General features: G+C 58.4%; 1 protein-coding gene across 1 annotated transcript in view; it reads left to right on the forward strand.

Annotated features, from left to right (window-relative positions):
- The window catches only part of DYNC1H1 (dynein cytoplasmic 1 heavy chain 1), a 61,094-nt gene that overhangs the window by 39,133 nt on the left and 2,723 nt on the right, over positions 1-19,238 (forward strand). Inside the window, exons 40-72 of the mRNA XM_019983307.2 lie at positions 23-144; positions 540-705; positions 1,661-1,824; positions 2,740-2,869; positions 4,867-5,000; positions 5,462-5,576; positions 5,675-5,836; positions 6,249-6,463; positions 6,546-6,750; positions 7,743-7,916; positions 8,017-8,136; positions 8,304-8,424; positions 9,726-9,921; positions 10,285-10,402; positions 10,482-10,697; positions 10,982-11,194; positions 11,297-11,424; positions 12,948-13,101; positions 13,672-13,818; positions 13,922-14,072; positions 14,190-14,443; positions 14,529-14,663; positions 14,775-14,869; positions 14,977-15,151; positions 15,331-15,406; positions 16,063-16,223; positions 16,348-16,459; positions 16,555-16,615; positions 16,705-16,828; positions 16,921-17,034; positions 17,614-17,784; positions 17,865-18,082; positions 18,179-18,282. Coding sequence (XP_019838866.2) covers positions 23-144; positions 540-705; positions 1,661-1,824; positions 2,740-2,869; positions 4,867-5,000; positions 5,462-5,576; positions 5,675-5,836; positions 6,249-6,463; positions 6,546-6,750; positions 7,743-7,916; positions 8,017-8,136; positions 8,304-8,424; positions 9,726-9,921; positions 10,285-10,402; positions 10,482-10,697; positions 10,982-11,194; positions 11,297-11,424; positions 12,948-13,101; positions 13,672-13,818; positions 13,922-14,072; positions 14,190-14,443; positions 14,529-14,663; positions 14,775-14,869; positions 14,977-15,151; positions 15,331-15,406; positions 16,063-16,223; positions 16,348-16,459; positions 16,555-16,615; positions 16,705-16,828; positions 16,921-17,034; positions 17,614-17,784; positions 17,865-18,082; positions 18,179-18,282 — 4,951 coding nt within the window. The remainder of the gene's footprint in view (positions 1-22; positions 145-539; positions 706-1,660; positions 1,825-2,739; positions 2,870-4,866; positions 5,001-5,461; positions 5,577-5,674; positions 5,837-6,248; positions 6,464-6,545; positions 6,751-7,742; positions 7,917-8,016; positions 8,137-8,303; positions 8,425-9,725; positions 9,922-10,284; positions 10,403-10,481; positions 10,698-10,981; positions 11,195-11,296; positions 11,425-12,947; positions 13,102-13,671; positions 13,819-13,921; positions 14,073-14,189; positions 14,444-14,528; positions 14,664-14,774; positions 14,870-14,976; positions 15,152-15,330; positions 15,407-16,062; positions 16,224-16,347; positions 16,460-16,554; positions 16,616-16,704; positions 16,829-16,920; positions 17,035-17,613; positions 17,785-17,864; positions 18,083-18,178; positions 18,283-19,238) is intronic.

Consider the following 19,238-nt stretch of genomic DNA (forward strand, 5'->3'; position numbering starts at 1 on the left):
CGCATCACTCCCTTTTCCTCAGATGGTGGAGCATGGGGGCTTTTACCGAACCTCCGATCAAACCTGGGTGAAGCTGGAGAGGATCCAGTTTGTGGGGGCTTGTAACCCGCCCACCGACCCTGGGAGAAAGCCCCTCTCTCACAGGTACCACCACTGGTAGACTTCCCGGGCTCACAGACACCAGTTCCAGGATTGCTTTAAACAAAGCATAACAGAAACAGGGTTTTGATGATAAAAAAAGGTAACCCCACTGCTCATCAGTGGGGTTCCCCTGGGTTTCCCTGCACTGTGCTGGAAACCTCGGAAACACACTCAGGATGAAAGCAGTAGTGAGCTGCCCACACCTGCCTGCAGGGCCCGGGCGAGGCTGAAAGAAGCCCGAGTCATCTTCCCGCCTCTGCTGGCTTCATATTCAGGTTTCTGCATCTGCTGCTCGGTGTGAGGCAGCCCTGAGCTGTGACGGGAAGCCTGGGGGCGGGGCGGGGGCGGTCCTCTGGCGCGGGCGCGCGCTCGGCGGCTGAGCCCGGCTCTCCCCGCAGGTTCCTGCGCCACGTTCCCGTGGTGTACGTGGATTACCCGGGCCCCGCCTCGCTGACGCAGATCTACGGGACCTTCAACCGGGCCATGCTGCGGCTCATCCCGTCGCTGCGCACGTACGCGGAGCCGCTCACCGCGGCGATGGTGGAGTTCTACACCATGTCCCAGGTGCGCGGCCTCCCTGCCGCTTCCCGGGGCTGAGGGCTCTGGGAAGAGTCGGAGCTCCTTGTGGAGCTCCTGCTCAGCGCTGAGGCTTCCTTCGGAGCCCTCATCAGGTCACTCCTCCAGCCAGTACCGTGCCCAGGCGCCTCGTCTCCCTTGTTATGCTGTCCCGGTCCGGCCTGTGTGTGCGTCTTCATTCCCTGATGAAGCTGAGACTGGATGGTGCACTTTCTAAGCGGGTGTGCACGCTTCTGTCTCAGCAGACCCAACCCGGGCACGTGGGTCTGCACTCACTCTTCCATGGTGTTTGTGGTGACCAGGTGTGGCCACCACACTCAGGCTGGACCAGTTACACTCCCACCACGGCGCCTCATCCAGCCTTGGAAAAAGGCTGCTTCAGACCGTCTTTGCTCCTTAGATGAGCAGAGGTGCTTCTCATGGTTTTGATTGGCATTCCTCTATTAGCTTCTGACAAGGGCACCTGCAGGAGAGCTGCCAGTGTTCCACTGAGGCATCATCTGGCTTAGAGTCCTGTGTGAGAATGCACTTGTCATGTTATTACAAATGCTTCAGACTTTGTATGATTGCAGCCTTTTACCTACATGTTTTAAATAGCATGAAATGTAAACTTTTTTCTTTTTCTTTTTGAGATAATGCTTAGAAAAGTTTTCTTTCAGCTTAGGGAGTACATTTTTTAAAGCATTTTTATAAGAATTTTTCTGTAGTTTTATTTACTTTGATTTTTCTCAATGTAATAAGATATAATTTCAACATAAAGTGAGCACTTTGGATCTAACTCTGTACTAAATTATAGTTCCAACATTATCATTTCGTTCCTAAATATCGCAGGGTATAGATTCTTTATTTTTAATATAAACGTGTTAGGCAGCATTTGCCTTTGCTACTGCTTTTCTTGTCTTGGGACTTTACACGGAACTTGGTGTTCTTTTTGTTCCCGCAGGAGCGGTTCACTCAGGACACACAGCCCCACTACATCTACTCACCCCGAGAGATGACCCGCTGGGTGCGGGGGATCTTTGAGGCCCTGAGGCCCCTGGAGACGCTGCCTGTGGAAGGGCTCATCCGCATCTGGGCACACGAAGCCCTCCGTCTCTTCCAGGACAGGTGAAGCCGAGGGTCCGGGTAGCTCCCTGCTCCCCTATGTTGACCCCTGAGCTAGAATCTGCACGTGGCCTGCCTGCCCCCTGGTAGAGGGGAGCCTCGCCTCTGGTGATTGATCACGGCCACCCCCTGTCCGGGATCTCAGTGCTGTGACTGCCCTGCTTGGTTACCTTTGGACCTAGGGCAAGGCATTTAAGTTCACCTCTCTCCCTGTTGGGTGGGCCCCACGCAAGGTCAGAGTACAGAGGTCACAGGTGATTTCAGTGCCTTCTCTCTAGGCCTGGGGTGCCGTCCTGTAACCGTGAGCCCTCCCTCGTCCTGTCTTGGCTCTCATCAGGGGATTTGCAGCTGTGTCTCTGGGGCTTTGGTTTTTCTCTTTTACCTGTTAACCACTTGTATCAAGTGTAAGCTTTGATCACATTTATCACTTGTAAGCTTTGACTTTTCCTGGTTAAGTGACCAGCACCAAAGGGAAGACTTGCTGACAGCTGTAGTTGGTATTTAGCATGGATCACAGGAGGGTCTGTGGTTTTAACCAGTGTGTCAGTAAAAGGCTGAGTCTTTTTATCTTTTAAGGAATCTTAAGAATTACTGACTTTTAAAAATCAGAACCTTTTCCTTATATTGTTTATAGCTCTGTACAACCTTTGTTTTATGACAAATTCTTAGTTTCCCTAGGTCCTGCTTTGTCATTCTTATTTATTTTCCTTTTATTTTTAATTTCATGTGTTTGAGCACTCCACTGTAACATCTACATTCTGGATCACTTAAGGCATCTTGAGTTCAGACTCTCTGGTTCTTCCATTTGCAGGAAATGAAGGTTTCTGGTAGAAGACTTAACGCCAGGCCTTGGAGTAGCCCACGGCACCCTCAGAGCCGGGTGTTTTCTCAGCGCGGCCTCTGTCTTTTCCCCTGCAGACTGGTCGAGGACGAGGAGAGGCGCTGGACCGACGAGAACATCGATATGGTTGCCCTGAAGCACTTTCCCAACATCGACAAGGAGAAGGCCATGAGCCGGCCCATCCTGTACAGCAACTGGCTGTCAAAGGTGACGTGCTTGCACCGTGTCTGCAGTCTCCTTTTTTCTGTCCTTTCAGTTAGGATCAACATCTAATCAGAAACGTCTTTGACTTGCATTCACTGTAAAGGAAGGTATGGTTACAGGCATGATGTTGTTCAGTCGGTCAGTCGTGTCCAACTCTTTGCAGCCCCATGGACTGCAGCACACCAGGCTTCCTTGTCCATCACCGTCTCCCAGAGTTTACCCAAACTCATGCCATCCAACCATCTCATCCTCTGTTGTCCCCTTCTCCTCCTGCCTTCAATCTTTACCAGCATCGGGGTCTTTTCCATTTAGTCAGCTCTTTGCATCAGGTGGCCAAAGTATTGGAGCTTCAGCTTCAGCATCAGTTCTTCCAATTAATATTCAGGGTTGATTTCCTTTAGAATTGACTGGTTTGATCTCCTTGCAGTCCAAGGGACTCTTAAGTGTCTTCTCCAACACCCCAGTTCAAAAGCATCGATTCTTTGGCACTCAACCTTTTTTATGGTCCAACTCTCACATGACAGAGGCATGATGGGCTGCAGGATTGTAGCTGTGGATAATTTAGGGCAAACAATCCCAGGAGCAGGCTGCTCTGAGAGCTGTGGATGCTGACCACCAGGAGGTGTGGTTCAACATGTTTGCATTGAAGGGAGTCTTTGCCTCACCTGCTTTTACTTTCCTCACAGTAAAAACAAGGCATTGTGGGTAATCTGTGTGCAAGTGTTCCGTGTACTGAGATCCTAGGCAGAGTGGACGTTTCCAGAATAGCCGGGAGTTGTCCTTTTCTCAGAAAGAGAGCAGGGCATCTTAGAAGGTTGCAACCTTGGCATGCCTTTCTTCAGCAGGCAGTGCTGACTTGGGCCCGAGGACAGTCTTCCTTTAGGAGCTCAGACTCGTAGGGTGAAGCAGCTCTGTCTTGGGAGGGCTGACTCCGGCGTGGGGGCTCAGGTGAGTGTTCACAGGCCTCCATCTGGGTGTCAGGAAGGGCGTGGCAGACCTACGGCCTGTGGGAAGCACAGGCATAGAAGCAGGAAGAACAGCGAGTTTTGTGCAGTGTTGCTGCTGCTGATGCTAAGTCGCGTCAGTCGTGTCCGACTCTGTGCAACCCCACAGACGGCAGCCCACCAGGCTCTCCCGTCCCTGGGATTCTCCAGGCAAGAACACTGGAATGGGTTGCCATTTCCTTCTCCAACCGCAGTGTTGCTAGAATGTCCTGTTTACTTCCAGGCTCTAGATACTAATCCTGTTTCATTCACAGGCAGCATCTTCTACCAGTGGCTTGTCTTTTCGCTTTGTTTATAGCATCATTGGAAGAATGCGCATTCCTAACGGACTGTCATTTAAACCCTCAATCAGTCTGAATTGAGTTAGCGCGTGGGGTTCCCCGAGTGCGTGTCCACGGCCTGGCGCTGGGGCTCTGGGTGGCTCTGTCACTTGGGTTTTTGCGGGGCCTCTTACAGGGCTCTGTCCTGCTGGCTGGTTCGTTCATTGCTCTCTGGGCTAAAAACCACGTGGTCATGATCATGGCTGTGAATCTGCCTGCTGGGACGACAGTACCTCACTCCTGGTTCTTCTCTGGGGGGTCTTTCCATTCTGGGCCTTTCCTCTTCCAAATTAAGTTTGGAGTTGGCTTGTCAAGTTGTGCCACTGTGACTTCCACCATCCACCACTGAGTCTTTGGGATTACACTGAATCCGCTGGTCGCTTGTGAGGGGCTGGCGTGGTTGCAGTCATGTATTTCTCCCTCCGTGACTGTGGTGTGTCTCTTCATTTACTGACACTTTCTGTGATGTCTTTCAGTGATGTTCGGTTTTCTCCATAAAGATTTTCCATGTCTTTAGATCTCACCCTAGTTTACTTCCATTTTTGTTGCTATGTTGTAAATACCTACTTTTGTCTTCTTTATGACAGTTTTCAACATGTAGAGATGTGATCCACTTTTCTGTAAGAACTAAGGTGGTTTCTTATTAGTTAAGTGGATCTTCCCTTCTTTCCTATAGGACTACATCCCAGTAGACCAAGAGGAGTTAAGAGATTATGTCAAAGCCAGGCTGAAAGTCTTCTACGAGGAAGAGCTGGACGTGCCTCTGGTCCTGTTCAACGAGGTCTTGGACCACGTGCTCAGGATTGACCGGTGGGCTTTTGGTTTTTGCAGCCTCACCGCTCACCCACACTGCTCTCAGTTTAATGGTGGGGGGAGGGCTCATGCCTGGCCTTGTGCTGGCCTCCTCACAGGGCCCCGTGCCTCCGCCAGCACTTCCTGCTTCTCCTCTGAGTCCAGCTGTACTGTCCCCAACGTCCCCACTAAGCAGAGCCTCATTCTGCCTCTCCAGGCTCCTCCCACCTGCCTTGGTTACGGCCGCTCACCCTCCTGCTCGAGTTGTCAGGGTGTCTGGGGACAGGGCCATGTCTTTTTTGACCTTTGCTGCCTCACTGGCAAGTCACAGTTGCTCCACGGATGTTTAAAGTACAAATACAAGTTGAAATGCATTCCAGATATTGTAGAATAGATCCTGAAAAGTGTTAGGATTTGAGCGTCCAAGGGGGAGTGGAGCATAAAAGCCTCAACCTGCATCCCTTCTGATGATGTTCCAGAATATTCCGTCAGCCTCAGGGCCACTTGCTTCTGATTGGCGTCAGTGGAGCGGGCAAAACCACCCTGTCGCGCTTCGTGGCCTGGATGAACGGGCTGAGCGTGTACCAGATTAAGGTAGGTCTGGCCGGAGTCCCTTGATCCCCACAGTGGATCCTTGCTCATGCACACAGCTCCTTGGGCGAGAACAGAGCTGACCCGCCCCGCTCCTGCAGGTCCACAGGAAATACACGGGCGAGGACTTCGATGAAGACCTCCGCACGGTGCTGCGGCGTTCTGGCTGTAAAAACGAGAAGATCGCGTTCATAATGGACGAGTCCAACGTTCTGGACTCTGGGTTCCTGGAGCGGATGAACACCCTGCTGGCCAACGGCGAGGTAACCCCTGATGTGCCGTGCGGGTCGCTCTCCGTGGCGGGGCTCTGAGGACCAGCAGCCAGCCGCGCGGGTCGCGCTCCGCGGCGGGGCTCTGAGGACCAGCAGCCAGCCGCGCGGGTCGCGCTCCGCGGCGGGGCTCTGAGGACCAGCAGCCAGCCGCGCGGGTCGCGCTCCGCGGCGGGGCTCTGAGGACCAGCAGCCAGCCGCGCGGGTCGCGCTCCGCTGTGGGGCTCTGAGGACCAGCAGCCAGCCGCGCGGGTCGCGCTCCGTGGTGCGGGCTCTGAGGACCAGCAGCCAGCCGCGCGGGTTGCGCTCCGCGGCGGGGCTCTGAGGACCAGCAGCCAGCCGCGCGGGTCGCGGTCCGCGGCGGGGCTCTGAGGACCAGCAGCCAGGGCGCTGTCCTGTCTCCCAGGTGCCCGGCCTCTTCGAGGGAGATGAGTACGCCACCCTGATGACCCAGTGTAAGGAGGGGGCCCAGAAGGAGGGCCTGATGCTGGACTCGCACGAGGAGCTGTACAAGTGGTTCACCAGCCAGGTCATCCGCAACCTGCACGTCGTCTTCACCATGAACCCGTCCTCTGAGGGCCTCAAGGACCGCGCGGCAACCTCCCCTGCGCTGTTCAACAGGTACGCCCACTGCGCCCAGCTCTGCTTTCCAGGGGCAGGCCCCGCCCTCGGGAGCTGCTCTGAGACATGGGCATCTTTGCAGGTGTGTGTTGAACTGGTTTGGGGACTGGTCCACGGAAGCTCTGTATCAGGTTGGCAAAGAATTCACCAGTAAGATGGACCTGGAGAAGCCAAACTACATCGTGCCTGATTACATGCCGGTCGTGTACGACAAGCTGCCGCAGCCGCCCTCGCACCGCGAGGCCATCGTGAACAGCTGTGTGTTTGTTCACCAGACTCTTCACCAGGTGGGTTCTGTCTTGAGGTCATGGGAGAAGCGAAACTGACCACCGTGCTGACTGGAACTGAGCTGATGTAGAAGTAGCCCCCAAGGCACCTCGGGTCTGACATTGAACTGTCACCTGGGAAAGAGTGCCTGGTTCTCGCCTGCTTCCTGCCTCTGCCAGCGACGCCTCACCTGCTCGGGGCCCAGCTGCATGTTCTTGGGCCGTCTGGCCCCCTCCCCACGTTGACTCCATCTGACCTGTCTTGTGGCCTCTTTCCAGGCCCACGTCCTCCCCTGGCACAGGGGGCCATGGTTTCTCTGTGAAGGGCCAGCTGGTTGGTGTTTCAGGCCTCAGGGTCCCTGCTCGGCCTCCCCGCTCTGCAGCAGTGGTGCGAGAGCCTCGTGGCCGTGAGCGAGCGGGAGCCCCACGTGCAGAGGCCACCCTGCAGGGCGTGACCTGCTGGCCGCTGCCAGCTGCCTCTCCGTGAGCTCTCTGTATCAAAGGAGTGCAGTCTGCCCCATCAGAGGGGTCTGTGAAGAGCACTCTGACCTGCAGGCATCCTGTGGGCCCTGCCCTCCCGCTCCCGCAGGCCACCTCCACCGCTCCCTGCCCTCTCCACACCTCCCTCCACCTGCGGGGACTGGAGATCTGCCTCACCCCTCTCGATGCCGTTTCTTATTTTGGTTCTGCTGAAAATCAGCGGAAGGTAGAGGAGGCGCACTGATGCCTGTGTAGTGACGACTAGTGTTGGGGGTCTTTTCCTGGGAAGTACACCCCTGCGGCCACCAGCACCACCCTCCTCCTCTCGGAGAAGCAGGAGGAGAAAGCTCCGAGTGGGAGGGCTTCTCGGCGTCTCACGGGAGGCAGCCGGACCCGGTCTCGAGTGATGGGACTCCTGAGGTCTAGAGCCATGCCACCACACCACACCAGCAGAACGGTCTCATTTTGAGGTTAAATCGCGATGTGTTGAGGCTAAATCACGGAGAACTAACACGGTCGTCATGTTTCAAAAGGCGAACGCCCGGCTGGCAAAGCGAGGAGGCCGCACCATGGCCATCACGCCGCGCCACTACTTGGACTTCATCAACCACTACGCCAACCTGTTCCATGAGAAGCGGAGCGAGCTGGAGGAGCAGCAGATGCACCTGAACGTGGGGCTCAGGAAGATCAAGGAGACAGTCGACCAGGTGCGCCACAGCGCGAGAGGCCCTCGCTGGGGGCGCCGGCCCGCAGGTGTAGGCAAGCCCTGCGCGTTTCTGTTGCCCTGATGTGGCTTTTGCTCCTCAGGTGGAAGAGCTGCGTCGGGACCTCAGGATAAAGAGCCAGGAGCTGGAGGTGAAGAACGCAGCGGCCAACGACAAGCTGAAGAAGATGGTGAAGGACCAGCAGGAGGCCGAGAAGAAAAAGGTGCCGCTTCCTGTCCCGGGAACCGTAGCCTGTGTGGGCCGCCCGTCTCCGTCTCCCGGGTTTGTGTGCGCGTGTGTGTCCCAGGCGGCGTGAGGAGTGCTGTCTAGGGTTTCATTCAGCAAGTTAACCAGTGCTCACCCCAGAGCTGAGCCATGCTTTGTCTCTAGGTCATGAGCCAAGAAATTCAGGAGCAGCTGCACAAGCAGCAGGAGGTCATTGCAGACAAGCAGATGAGCGTGAAGGAGGACCTGGATAAGGTGGAGCCGGCTGTCATCGAGGCCCAGAATGGTGTGTGCTCGCCGCGGGGGCCTCGCGTTGGGGAGGGCGGGGGGCAGCAGGGCTCCCCGCAGGTCCCGGTGTTGTACATCCCCTAAAGCATCAGTGATAGGTCTCAGAAACCTCCTCTAACTACTTCAGACTGTCCTCATCTCTGAAAACGAAGTCCCCGTGGAGCGAGTCCACTCTTCCCATGCACGCATGCCAAGGTGCTTCAGTCGTGTCCAACTCTTTGCGAGCCCATGGACAGTAGCCCACCAGGCTCCTCTGTCCATGGGATTCTCCAGGCAAGAATACTGGAGTGGGTTGCCATGCCCTCCTCCAGGGGATCTTCCTGACCCAGGGATCAAACCCACGTCTCTTACGTCTCCTGCATTGCAGGCGGGTTCTTTACCGCTAGCGCCACCTGGGCCCTTTTTATGAGAAAAAGTTAACAAGATAAGTTTTTCATCAAAACATTCTCTTAACCTGGTAATGATTTCCTAAGTACACTGTTTGCAAATCCTCGGCTTGAATTCCATGTAGGGATGTCATGAAGCATGCAGTTTTGCTCTAACTGTTAAGAGTGTCGTGGTCGAGGCCGGCAGTGACGAGTCTAACACCGGCAGCCTCCTCCCCGCCTCCTCTTGCACCCCGGCTGCTGGGACACGTGCAGGAGGAGATGGTGACGCGCGCCCCTGTCCTTGTCTGCCCCGCACTGGGAGCGGCTTTCACCCTGGCCTTCCCGCCCACCAGCCTCAGACTTGTTTCGGGTCACCTGACGGCTTGTAGTCTTCACACCACAGAGGACTGGCGGTGACCTTCCAAACTGTGGGTTTTCATTGAGTTGGATTTGGATGAGGATTTAGGTCTCACCTGCCAAATGATCACTTTTAAAAGTGTTTTAATGAAAGTTCAGACTGGGAAAAAATGCACGTTTCTGCTTGTGGAACATGTTGGCCAATTTTTTTGAACTGTTAATTCCACATCTTCAGCCAGCCAGTAAAGACAAGTACTATGAAGATATCTTTGTTTAATGGGTGTAGCATAAATGAGCAATCTCATTCTTTAAAAGAGTATTTACGTCTTTACAGAGGTAAAGGAGTCAGGATTTGTGAGGCGTTTGTACAGATACTCTCCATTTTCCAGAACGTGGCGATCTGGGCTCAGCACCGGAAGGCCTTAGTAGTTTTGGCCGCTGCAGCTACTCCAGAGGGTTTTAAGACAGGCCGTCCCACGTTGGCTCAGCTCTCCTGCGCGCGCACCCCTCTCTGCTGGGAGTTGCGGCGTCGCTGTGGTCTGGCCCCCCTCACCGCCCCTTCCCTCGTGCCCAGCCGTGAAGTCCATCAAGAAGCAGCACCTGGTGGAGGTGCGGTCCATGGCCAACCCTCCTGCCGCCGTGAAGCTGGCGCTTGAGTCCATCTGCCTGCTGCTGGGGGAGAGCACGACGGACTGGAAGCAGATCCGCTCCATCATCATGAGAGAGAACTTCATTCCCACCATCGTCAACTTCTCCGCCGAGGAGATCAGGTGGGCGGGCCCGGGCTTCTCCTTTCTGCTGGGGCCTGGGCGTCTCTGACATGGCCTCCAGGGGAGGCTGTGTCAGCTCACGGGTCACACAGACGCCTCTCCAGGCTGTTTCCACCCCAGAGAGCCAGATTCCCTCCCCTCGTTCCTGACAGCAGTTCTCTGATCCCTTGCCCCTGCTGTCCCCACAAGTGGCTGGGAGCGCAGAGCTGGCCCCGGGGAGCAGGGAAGGGGCGGGAGCGAGAGCCATGGCCTGGAGTGTCCGTGGTCACCAGGGCGGCAGAGGGGAACTGGCTTTTGATTTCCGAAAAGCTCCTCTTCACTTAAGGCCTCCACATGCTTAGAAACACAGGTCTTCTTTTGCAGTGATGCCATAAGGGAGAAGATGAAGAAGAACTACATGTCCAACCCCAGCTACAACTACGAAATCGTCAACCGGGCCTCTCTGGCCTGCGGGCCTATGGTGAAATGGGCCATTGCGCAGGTGAGCAGCCCCACCAGGAGCCCTGGGCAAGGGCCTCCTCACCCGGTCGTGTCTAAAATCCACCCGTCCGCCTCGGCAGCTTAACTACGCCGACATGTTGAAGCGCGTGGAGCCGCTGCGCAACGAGCTGCAGAAGCTGGAGGATGACGCCAAGGACAACCAGCAGAAGGCCAACGAGGTGGAGCAGATGATCCGTGACCTGGAGGCCAGCATCGCCCGCTACAAGGAGGAGTATGCGGTGCTCATCTCCGAGGCCCAGGCCATCAAGGCGGACCTGGCGGCCGTGGAAGCCAAGGTCGGGTTGTGCTTGGGAGGCGGGTTTCCTGCCGCCCTGGCAGCGCTACCTCTGCGCGGGCTTGCCTTGTGGCTCACCTGGTAAAGAATCCGCCTGCAAGGCGGGAGACCTGGGTTTGATCCCTGGGTTGGGAAGATTCCCTGGAGAAGGGAAAGGCTACCCACGCCAGTATTCTGGCCTGGAGAATTTCATGGACGGCACAGTCCATGGGGTCGCGTAGAGTCGGACACGACTGAGCGACTTTGACTTCACTGACTGACTAACCTGTTTGATTTTCCTTTTAGGTGAACCGGAGCACAGCTCTTCTGAAGAGCTTGTCTGCCGAACGGGAACGGTGGGAGAAGACGAGTGAAACGTTCAAGAACCAGATGTCCACCATCGCCGGGGACTGTCTCCTGTCAGCCGCCTTTATCGCTTACGCAGGTTACTTCGATCAGCAGATGCGCCAGAACTTGTTTACCACCTGGTCCCATCACCTCCAGCAAGCCAACATCCAGGTAACTGTCTGCAGAGACTCTCAGGAAGGCAGGGGCCGACGTGAGGGTCCGTGAGCTCTCAGTGGCCTCACCGGAAGCCGCGCCATCCGCTCCCCCTCTCAGTTCCGCACAGATATCGCGAGGACGGAGTACCTGTCCAACGCCGATGAGCGTCTCCGCTGGCAGGCCAGCTCCCTCCCTGCGGACGACCTGTGCACGGAAAACGCCATCATGCTGAAGAGGTTCAACAGGTAGCGTGCTCGTGCGCGGCAAGGGGCGGGGAGGGTGCGTGGGGAGTGCTCCCGCTACCTGTGGAAGAGGTGAGCAGATCGGGCTGGGCCGGCAGGCTCGCCTCTGACGGCGGGCTCTGCACGGTCTCCTTCGTCCCTGTGTTGTGACTGTCCACAGTGACCCTCCCTGAGTGGCCCCCCTGTGACCTTGTGAAATTGATGTGCTTGGCTCTGTGAAAACAGACCCTCTCTTAAAATACTGTGAGAACTGAAAGCATCTGGCTGGAGTTAAGGGAAACTGCTGCCTGGTTTTGGCTTAAGGAGGCTGGAGTCAGAAGAGGAACAGGCCTGCCGCGGAGGGGGCTGACAGTGCCGTCCGGGCATCCCCAGGCCTGAGCCCGCGCAGAGGTTCCCTGGTGGACCCTCCCTCATCCGTGGCAGCTCCCAAACCCAGGCACCCTGGGTTTTCTTTCTGTTTTGAAAACCAAGCCCCGGGTTCCTGTCTCATCGTATCTGTACCTCTCGCTGTGTGTCGCTGACCCCGGGGTCCAAAGAGGAGCCGACCGTCAGGTCTCAGAGGGCCTCGCTGGGGGCGCTGGTGGGCATGTCCACGCCGTGCGTCCTGGTGGGTCAGGGTGAGGGCTGCACTCACCTGTGCGAGAGTGCACACTGCAGTGCCCGTCCCGCAGAGCCTGCACGCGTGAACGTTCACGAGGACAGCGTGTGTCCTAGCAAAGGCCCGGAAGTGCCTCAGACGCCCCTCGTCCGGGCCAGTGACAAGGTCACTGTGTGTCTCCCCCCACCCCGGCAGGAAGCTGGGAGCCCTTCGTCCAGAGCCCCACACGGGGGCAGCTGCAGCAGATGGCAGTGCCGGCTGGTGTGCTCCGGGGCCGTGTGCGTCTACAAATGGCCTGAACCTCCTCTGTGTACACAGAGCAGAAACCAGAGGCTGACGGGGGGAGGGGGGAGGGCTCTCACCACCTGCCCTTTTGTAGCCTCTGAATCCTGTACAATCGCGCGTAGTGTTACGTTATTTTTAAAAAACCTGAGTTGTCTGTGTGACCCTGAACAGAGGACATTGGCCCCTTTGTGGCTCGTCTCCTCCTCTATAAGTAAGCCTGGTGTGGCGATCACACCTGTCTCACAGGGTTGCCGTGAGCACTGAGTGGGAGGGTCCGGCACACCTGCAGCTCATGAGTCTGCGGGACAGGGGTGCCAGTTCCTGCTCTCCAGGAGTCTGCCCCGCGGGCCAGCGAACCCACCCAGCCAGCCGAGCGCCTGTGCTCGGCCTTCACGGAGCGGCGTCCTTGCCCCAGAGAGACTAGCGCTTTGGCGTTAGCCCTTCTGAGCACTCTGCTTGAGTCACCGCCCCCACAGGAGGTCCTCAGAAGGAGGATTTTAGCACCAAGCCTTGGGTCACGTGGTCTCTCCTGTAAACTGGAGCCCACATCTGAGCCTGGGACACCTCCCCATCGCCCTGCTGGGCCCTGCCGTCATGTCCTCGGGCTCCCCTGGCATCTGACCGGTCCTTGGCCCATCCTCAGGTACCCGCTGATCATCGACCCCTCGGGGCAGGCCACAGAGTTCATCATGAACGAGTACAAGGACCGGAAGATCACGCGGACCAGCTTCCTGGACGACGCCTTCAGGAAGAACCTGGAGAGCGCGCTGAGGTTCGGCAACCCCCTCCTGGTCCAGGTGTGTGCCCCCGCCGCCAGAGGGAAGGCCTTCGGGCCGGGTCAGTGATCTGCAACGCAGCTGACACGCGTCGCAAAGCACGGTGCTGCCTTCTGGGCTTTGTGAGAAAGGGCTCCCTGGCAGTCCAGTGGTTAGGACTCAGCACTTTCACTGCTGGGGTGTGGAGTTGGTCCCTGGTTGGGGACCTAAGATCCCACCAGCCACGCGGCACAGCCCAAAAAGAAAAAAAAGCAGGGATAAAGCTGTGAGACAGCGCCATAGAAACCCAGCAGAAGCAGTGTTTGCCCTCTAACTCCACTTAGTCTGGACTAAGTCCCCTGGGGCTCTGAGACCTGTGCTGAGCTGTGGCCACCCTGCCGAGCACCCTGCTCAGCAGTGTGAGCAAGGAGCAGAGCCCTTCATCTGCTGAAGTAGACGTGGGCGCCTAGCGGCCACGTGTCACTCAGCACAGGTCTAAACCACTGGGAGCTGCTGGGGAGGTGTGTTTATCTGGAGCAGGAATCAGTTACATGTGGGTGGAAATACACTCTGTGAAATGCGCTGCTAACGACACCTCACGCACACACGCAGGATGTGGAGAGCTACGACCCCGTTCTGAACCCAGTTCTGAACCGTGAAGTCCGGCGGACAGGGGGCAGAGTGCTGATCACGCTCGGCGACCAGGACATCGACTTGTCGCCGTCCTTCGTCATCTTCCTGTCCACTCGCGATCCCACCGTAAGGCCCCGGGCAGCTGCCCACCCCACGGAGACGGGGCAGCGACGGGTAGGGCGCGGGACGCGACGACGCTGACCGGCTGCCCCGCCGCCCCTCCTGGCAGGTCGAGTTCCCCCCTGACCTCTGCTCCCGGGTGACCTTCGTCAACTTCACCGTGACCCGTAGCAGCCTGCAGAGCCAGTGCCTCAACGAAGTCCTCAAAGCAGAAAGACCCGATGTGGACGAGAAACGGTCCGACCTTCTGAAACTCCAAGGTACGGCTCCGGGTCCCTGGCTCTCGGTGCGTGTGGGGCTGAGCTTCCCCGGGACGAGGTGCCCCGGCCGCGTCACGGCAGCACCAGGGTGAACTCTGCGACTTCTGGTCGTTTCAGGGGAGTTTCAGCTGCGCCTGCGTCAGCTGGAGAAGTCTCTGCTGCAAGCTCTGAACGAGGTCAAGGGCCGCATCCTGGACGACGACACGATCATCACGACGCTGGAGAACCTCAAGAGGGAGGCCGCTGAGGTGACCAGGAAGGTGGAGGAGACGGACATCGTGATGCAGGAGGTGGAGACCGTGTCCCAGCAGTACCTGCCACTGTCCACCGCCTGCAGCAGCATCTACTTCACCATGGAGTCGCTCAAGCAGGTGGGCGGGCTGCGCCGGGGCTTCCCCCCCCCACCCCCCTCACCACCCGCGCACGCACACTCATGGCCCCCTCCACCGCCTCCAGATCCACTTCCTGTACCAGTACTCGCTGCAGTTCTTCCTGGACATCTACCACAACGTCCTGTACGAGAACCCCAACCTGAAGGGCATCACCGACCACACCCAGCGCCTGTCCATCATCACCAAGGATCTCTTCCAGGTACAGCGCGGGCCGGCTGCCCCGGCGTGGGGTGCACCTCGGGCAGGGGGCGGGGATGCATGCTCCAGGGACGGCGGTGTTCCAATGGCGCGCTCCGCGGCGTGTCTCCAGGTGGCGTTCAACCGCGTGGCCCGAGGCATGCTGCACCAGGACCACATCACCTTCGCCATGCTGCTGGCCAGGATCAAGCTCAAGGGCACCGTCGGGTGAGTCAGCTGCCCTAGCGCGGTGCCCCCAGAGGACGCGGTTGTCTCGGTGACAGCGGACGGGACCCCTGCCGAGAGGCCCTGGCTGACAGCTGCCCCCTCTCCAGGGAGCCCACCTACGACGCGGAATTCCAGCACTTCCTGAGGGGGAAGGAGATCGTGCTGAGCGCGGGCTCGACACCCAAGATCCAGGGCCTGACCGGGGAGCAGGCCGAGGCCGTGGTGAGGCTGAGCTGCCTGCCCGCCTTCAAGGATCTGATCGCCAAGGTCCAGGCGGACGAGGTGAGGGTCCGGTGAGCGTCCCCGGCGGGAGCTGGCCTCCTCCCAGGGAGTCGCCTGTCCTATAAAGCCCAGAACTTCGTGTTGTGTTCTCTCCCGTCAAACGTCGGACACGTCAGTCCAACCGCTCTGCCCAGAGGTGGGCAGAGCCCACGGTGATGCGTCCTCTGTTGTCCCCATAGCAATTCGGCATCTGGCTGGACAGCAGCTCCCCCGAGCAGACCGTGCCATACCTCTGGAGCGAGGAGAACCCTGCAAGTAAGCCCTTGGGGCCTGCCTCATTGTGGCCGTCCGAACCTGGGCGTGGAATGCACTTCGCTGGCTGAACGCAGGGACGGCCAGGGACAGAAAGTCACTGATTCCTGAGATTCGCATCTCAGTGTTAGAACCTGTGGGGGTGGCTTGGACATGGGAAAGCAAAAAATTTTCAGTTCCTGTTGCAACTCTTTTTGAAAGACTGAGAGGAATAGCCAGAAGGTCCCTGCCCGGGGTTAGGCGTTAGGAGAAGGGGGCTGTTTCTGAGTATGAGGCTCTGGGCCAGCCGGGTCCCAGGAGGGGGTGCGGGGGCCGGGGTTCAGCATGGACACAGGTTGGCGGTGGCTACCGAGTCTCTCGGGCTCTTCGGAGTCCTTCCTGAGCGGGCTCCACGTGGTCATTCAGAGTCAGTAGCCACCCGTCACCCACGGAGGGCCCTGGGCGGAGGTCTTGTCACAGCTGTGCCCAGAGGGTGCTGTGGTGAGGTGGGGTGCTGGCGATTCACAGGCAGAGAGGAAGAGGGGGTGTCCTGATCTCTGCGGTGTTGTTTGAGCAGAGTGTTGCCCCACTGTTTGTGGGGCAGGGGCCCGTGGCAGGGACAGCTGGGGGGCTGTCTCAGGCCTGTGCTGTCGCCGACCCTCCTCCCGGCCTCGTTCCAGCTCCCATCGGGCAGGCCATCCACCGCCTGCTCCTGATCCAGGCCTTCCGCCCCGACCGCATGCTGGCCATGGCGCACATGTTTGTGTCCACCAACCTCGGGGAGTCCTTCATGTCCATCATGGAGCAGCCGCTCGACCTGACCCACATCGTGGACACAGAGGTGCGCGCCGGCCCCGTGGGCGCTGAGCTGCCCGTCTGCATGAGCCCCCGAAGGGCCCTGCCCCTCGACGGGCGCACTGTTGGCGGGCCTCCCCCTCACCAAAGCCCGACTCCCCGGTCTGCAGGTCAAGCCGAACACGCCCGTCCTGATGTGTTCTGTGCCCGGGTACGACGCCAGCGGGCATGTGGAGGACCTTGCTGCCGAGCAGAACACGCAGATCACGTCCATCGCCATTGGTAAGGGCAGTCGGTCTGTCCCCTCCCTGGGACTTCACGGTGGGGGGCGCTAGGGTCCAAGTCCGCCTGCTGACCCTTCAGCTGTCTGTCACCAGGCTCTACAGAAGGCTTTAACCAGGCAGACAAGGCAATAAACACAGCTGTGAAGTCGGGCAGGTAGGCTGCTTTGGTTTTGCTTCATGAGGCCCGAGTCCCCAAGGATTCCGGCCAGAGACGTGAGGCTGCGGCCTTCTCCCTGCCCACAGGTGGGTGATGCTAAAGAACGTCCACCTGGCCCCGGGCTGGCTGATGCAGCTGGAGAAGAAGCTGCACTCGCTGCAGCCGCATGCCTGCTTCAGGCTCTTCCTCACCATGGAGATCAACCCCAAGGTGCGGGGACCGAGGGCACTGGCCTGGCACCGGGCGGGGGTGGGGCGGCAGAGCCGAGCGCTCACGGGCGGCGGGCCCCGTGTGCCCCTCAGGTGCCCGTGAACCTGCTCCGAGCCGGCCGCATCTTCGTGTTCGAGCCACCCCCGGGCGTGAAGGCCAACATGCTGAGGACCTTCAGCAGCATCCCCGTGTCTCGGATATGCAAGGTGAGTGCCGCCGAGCTTGTTGTCGGGCTGGGGTGCGGGGCCGCACAGACGTCTGGGCGCCAAGCTGAGGCCAGGGCTTGTGGGCGGGAGGAGGGGGTCATGGCAGGAATTTTGCATCACAGGACTTCCCTGGAGGCCCAGTGGCTAAGCATCTGTACTTCTCCTGCAGGGGACCTGGGCCCAGTCCCTGCTCAGAGAGCTAAAATCCCACATACCACACGACGTGGCATTAAAAAAATAAAATTATCTACCAATTTTGTGTTTCTTAAGTCCTCTTTTATTTTGGGCCATAATCCACCCTTTCTGCCATTTTTAGAAACTTGTCTTCTGTGTACTTTCCTGTTGGCTGTATCATTTAGCTTAGCAGTGTAATCAGGAACACATCTTTATTAATAGAAAACTTGGTGTGGTTTTCTCCTAGCAACACCATTCGCATTAATGACTGAGGTCAGGGTGCCCCCAGTGTGAGTACGTGCAGAGCACTTTTTAAGACCTTGACTGCAGCAAGCCCTGGACTGTCTTCTTAGTTAGAACGGGCCTACATCCCGATGACCCTGTTCTTGCTAACTTCCCACCTAGTCTCCCAATGAGCGTGCTCGCTTGTACTTCCTGCTGGCCTGGTTCCACGCCGTCATCCAGGAGCGCTTACGATACGCACCCCTGGGCTGGTCGAAGAAGTATGAGTTCGGGGAGTCTGACCTGCGCTCGGCCTGCGACACGGTGGACACGTGGCTGGACGACACAGCCAAGGCAAGCGCGGGCTGCGCCGTGGGAGGGGCCCGTGAGGCCGCCGCTTCCGCCCCAGACGTGACCCGCCTCTCCTCCCACAGGGGAGACAGAACATCTCGCCAGACAAGATCCCCTGGTCCGCGCTCAAGACCCTGATGGCCCAGTCCATCTATGGCGGCCGGGTGGACAACGAGTTCGACCAGCGTCTGCTCAACACCTTCCTGGAGCGCCTGTTCACCACCCGGAGTTTCGACAGTGAGTTCAAGCTGGCCTGCAAGGTCGACGGGCACAAGGACATCCAGATGCCGGACGGCATCAGGTGCGTGCCCTCCCCACCACCACCATGGGGCAGGGGGCCGGGGCACCGGGCACTTCCGGCCACGGTAACGTGTTAACCGGCGTGCTGCTGTTCCAGGCGAGAGGAGTTCGTGCAGTGGGTGGAGCTGCTGCCCGACACGCAGACGCCCTCCTGGCTGGGCCTGCCCAACAACGCCGAGAAGGTTCTCCTCACCACGCAGGGTGGGTACCCCCGCCCACTGGCCAGCCGGGCACTCCTCCTCCGACCAGCCCCCGGGAGGCAGGGAAACCCTCGGCCCAGGCGGTGTGTGTTCTGCAGCCTCCGTTCTGGGACACGGACTCGGGAGCTAGTACATGGGGTCTGGAGATTGCACTTAGATTTCTGTTTTGGGTTCAGAAGTGATGTCGTCTTTCCTCCTGTTCAATTTCTTTTTAAGTTCCTGGCATTAAGTGACGTCTTAGAACTGTTAGTCTCTTTCTAGAAGGTATTTTTATTAGAACTTCAAGACTAGTCAAGAGATCATTTAACGCAGTGGTTCTCAAAGTGTGGTCCCTAGACCAACAGCCTCAGACGGACTGCAGCTTTAGAGATGCAGGTCCTCGGGCCCCACCCTTCCCCGGGCATCCGAACTAGGGGTGCCGGGACCCTCACAGGTGTGAGAAGTGCTCTGACCCAGGCTTCTCTTTACTGGAGAAGACTGACGTGCCCGAAGCCACACAGCTGGGGAACAGGACAGGCCCTCGATTCAGCTCTGTAACGAGGACCCCTAGCTGTGGGGCCCGCCTCCAGCCTGAGGACCACCTTGACTCAAGCCTCTCGCTGTGGGGTCGAGGCGCTGGGCCCCATGGTGACCACGAGGGAGGTCGGGCTGTCTGCGGTTGAGTCTCGATTTAGTTGGGACGCAGGGGAGGGTCTGAGGCGGGGGCCTGGGTGGGCGCCCTCCTGTGCAGAAGCGCGTGCTCAGAGCATGCAGAATGCCGACTCTGGTGCCTCCTGCCGGGAGTAGCTTCGGGGTCCCCTCGGCACCGCAGCGAAGGTGTCTGAGCCCCAGTAAAGCCGGAGCTTTGCAGAGAAGCTCGCCCCCAGGCCCGTGCAGGAGGCCCTGGGCTAAGGGTGCCCAAGGTCGTGTGTCCCACCTGGAGGCTGTGAGGTTTGAGCCCCAGGGGCCCGGCCAGGG

This window comes from Bos indicus, chromosome 21 (assembly GCF_029378745.1).
Source record: "Bos indicus isolate NIAB-ARS_2022 breed Sahiwal x Tharparkar chromosome 21, NIAB-ARS_B.indTharparkar_mat_pri_1.0, whole genome shotgun sequence".
In the NCBI taxonomy this organism is placed as follows: Eukaryota; Metazoa; Chordata; class Mammalia; order Artiodactyla; family Bovidae; genus Bos; species Bos indicus.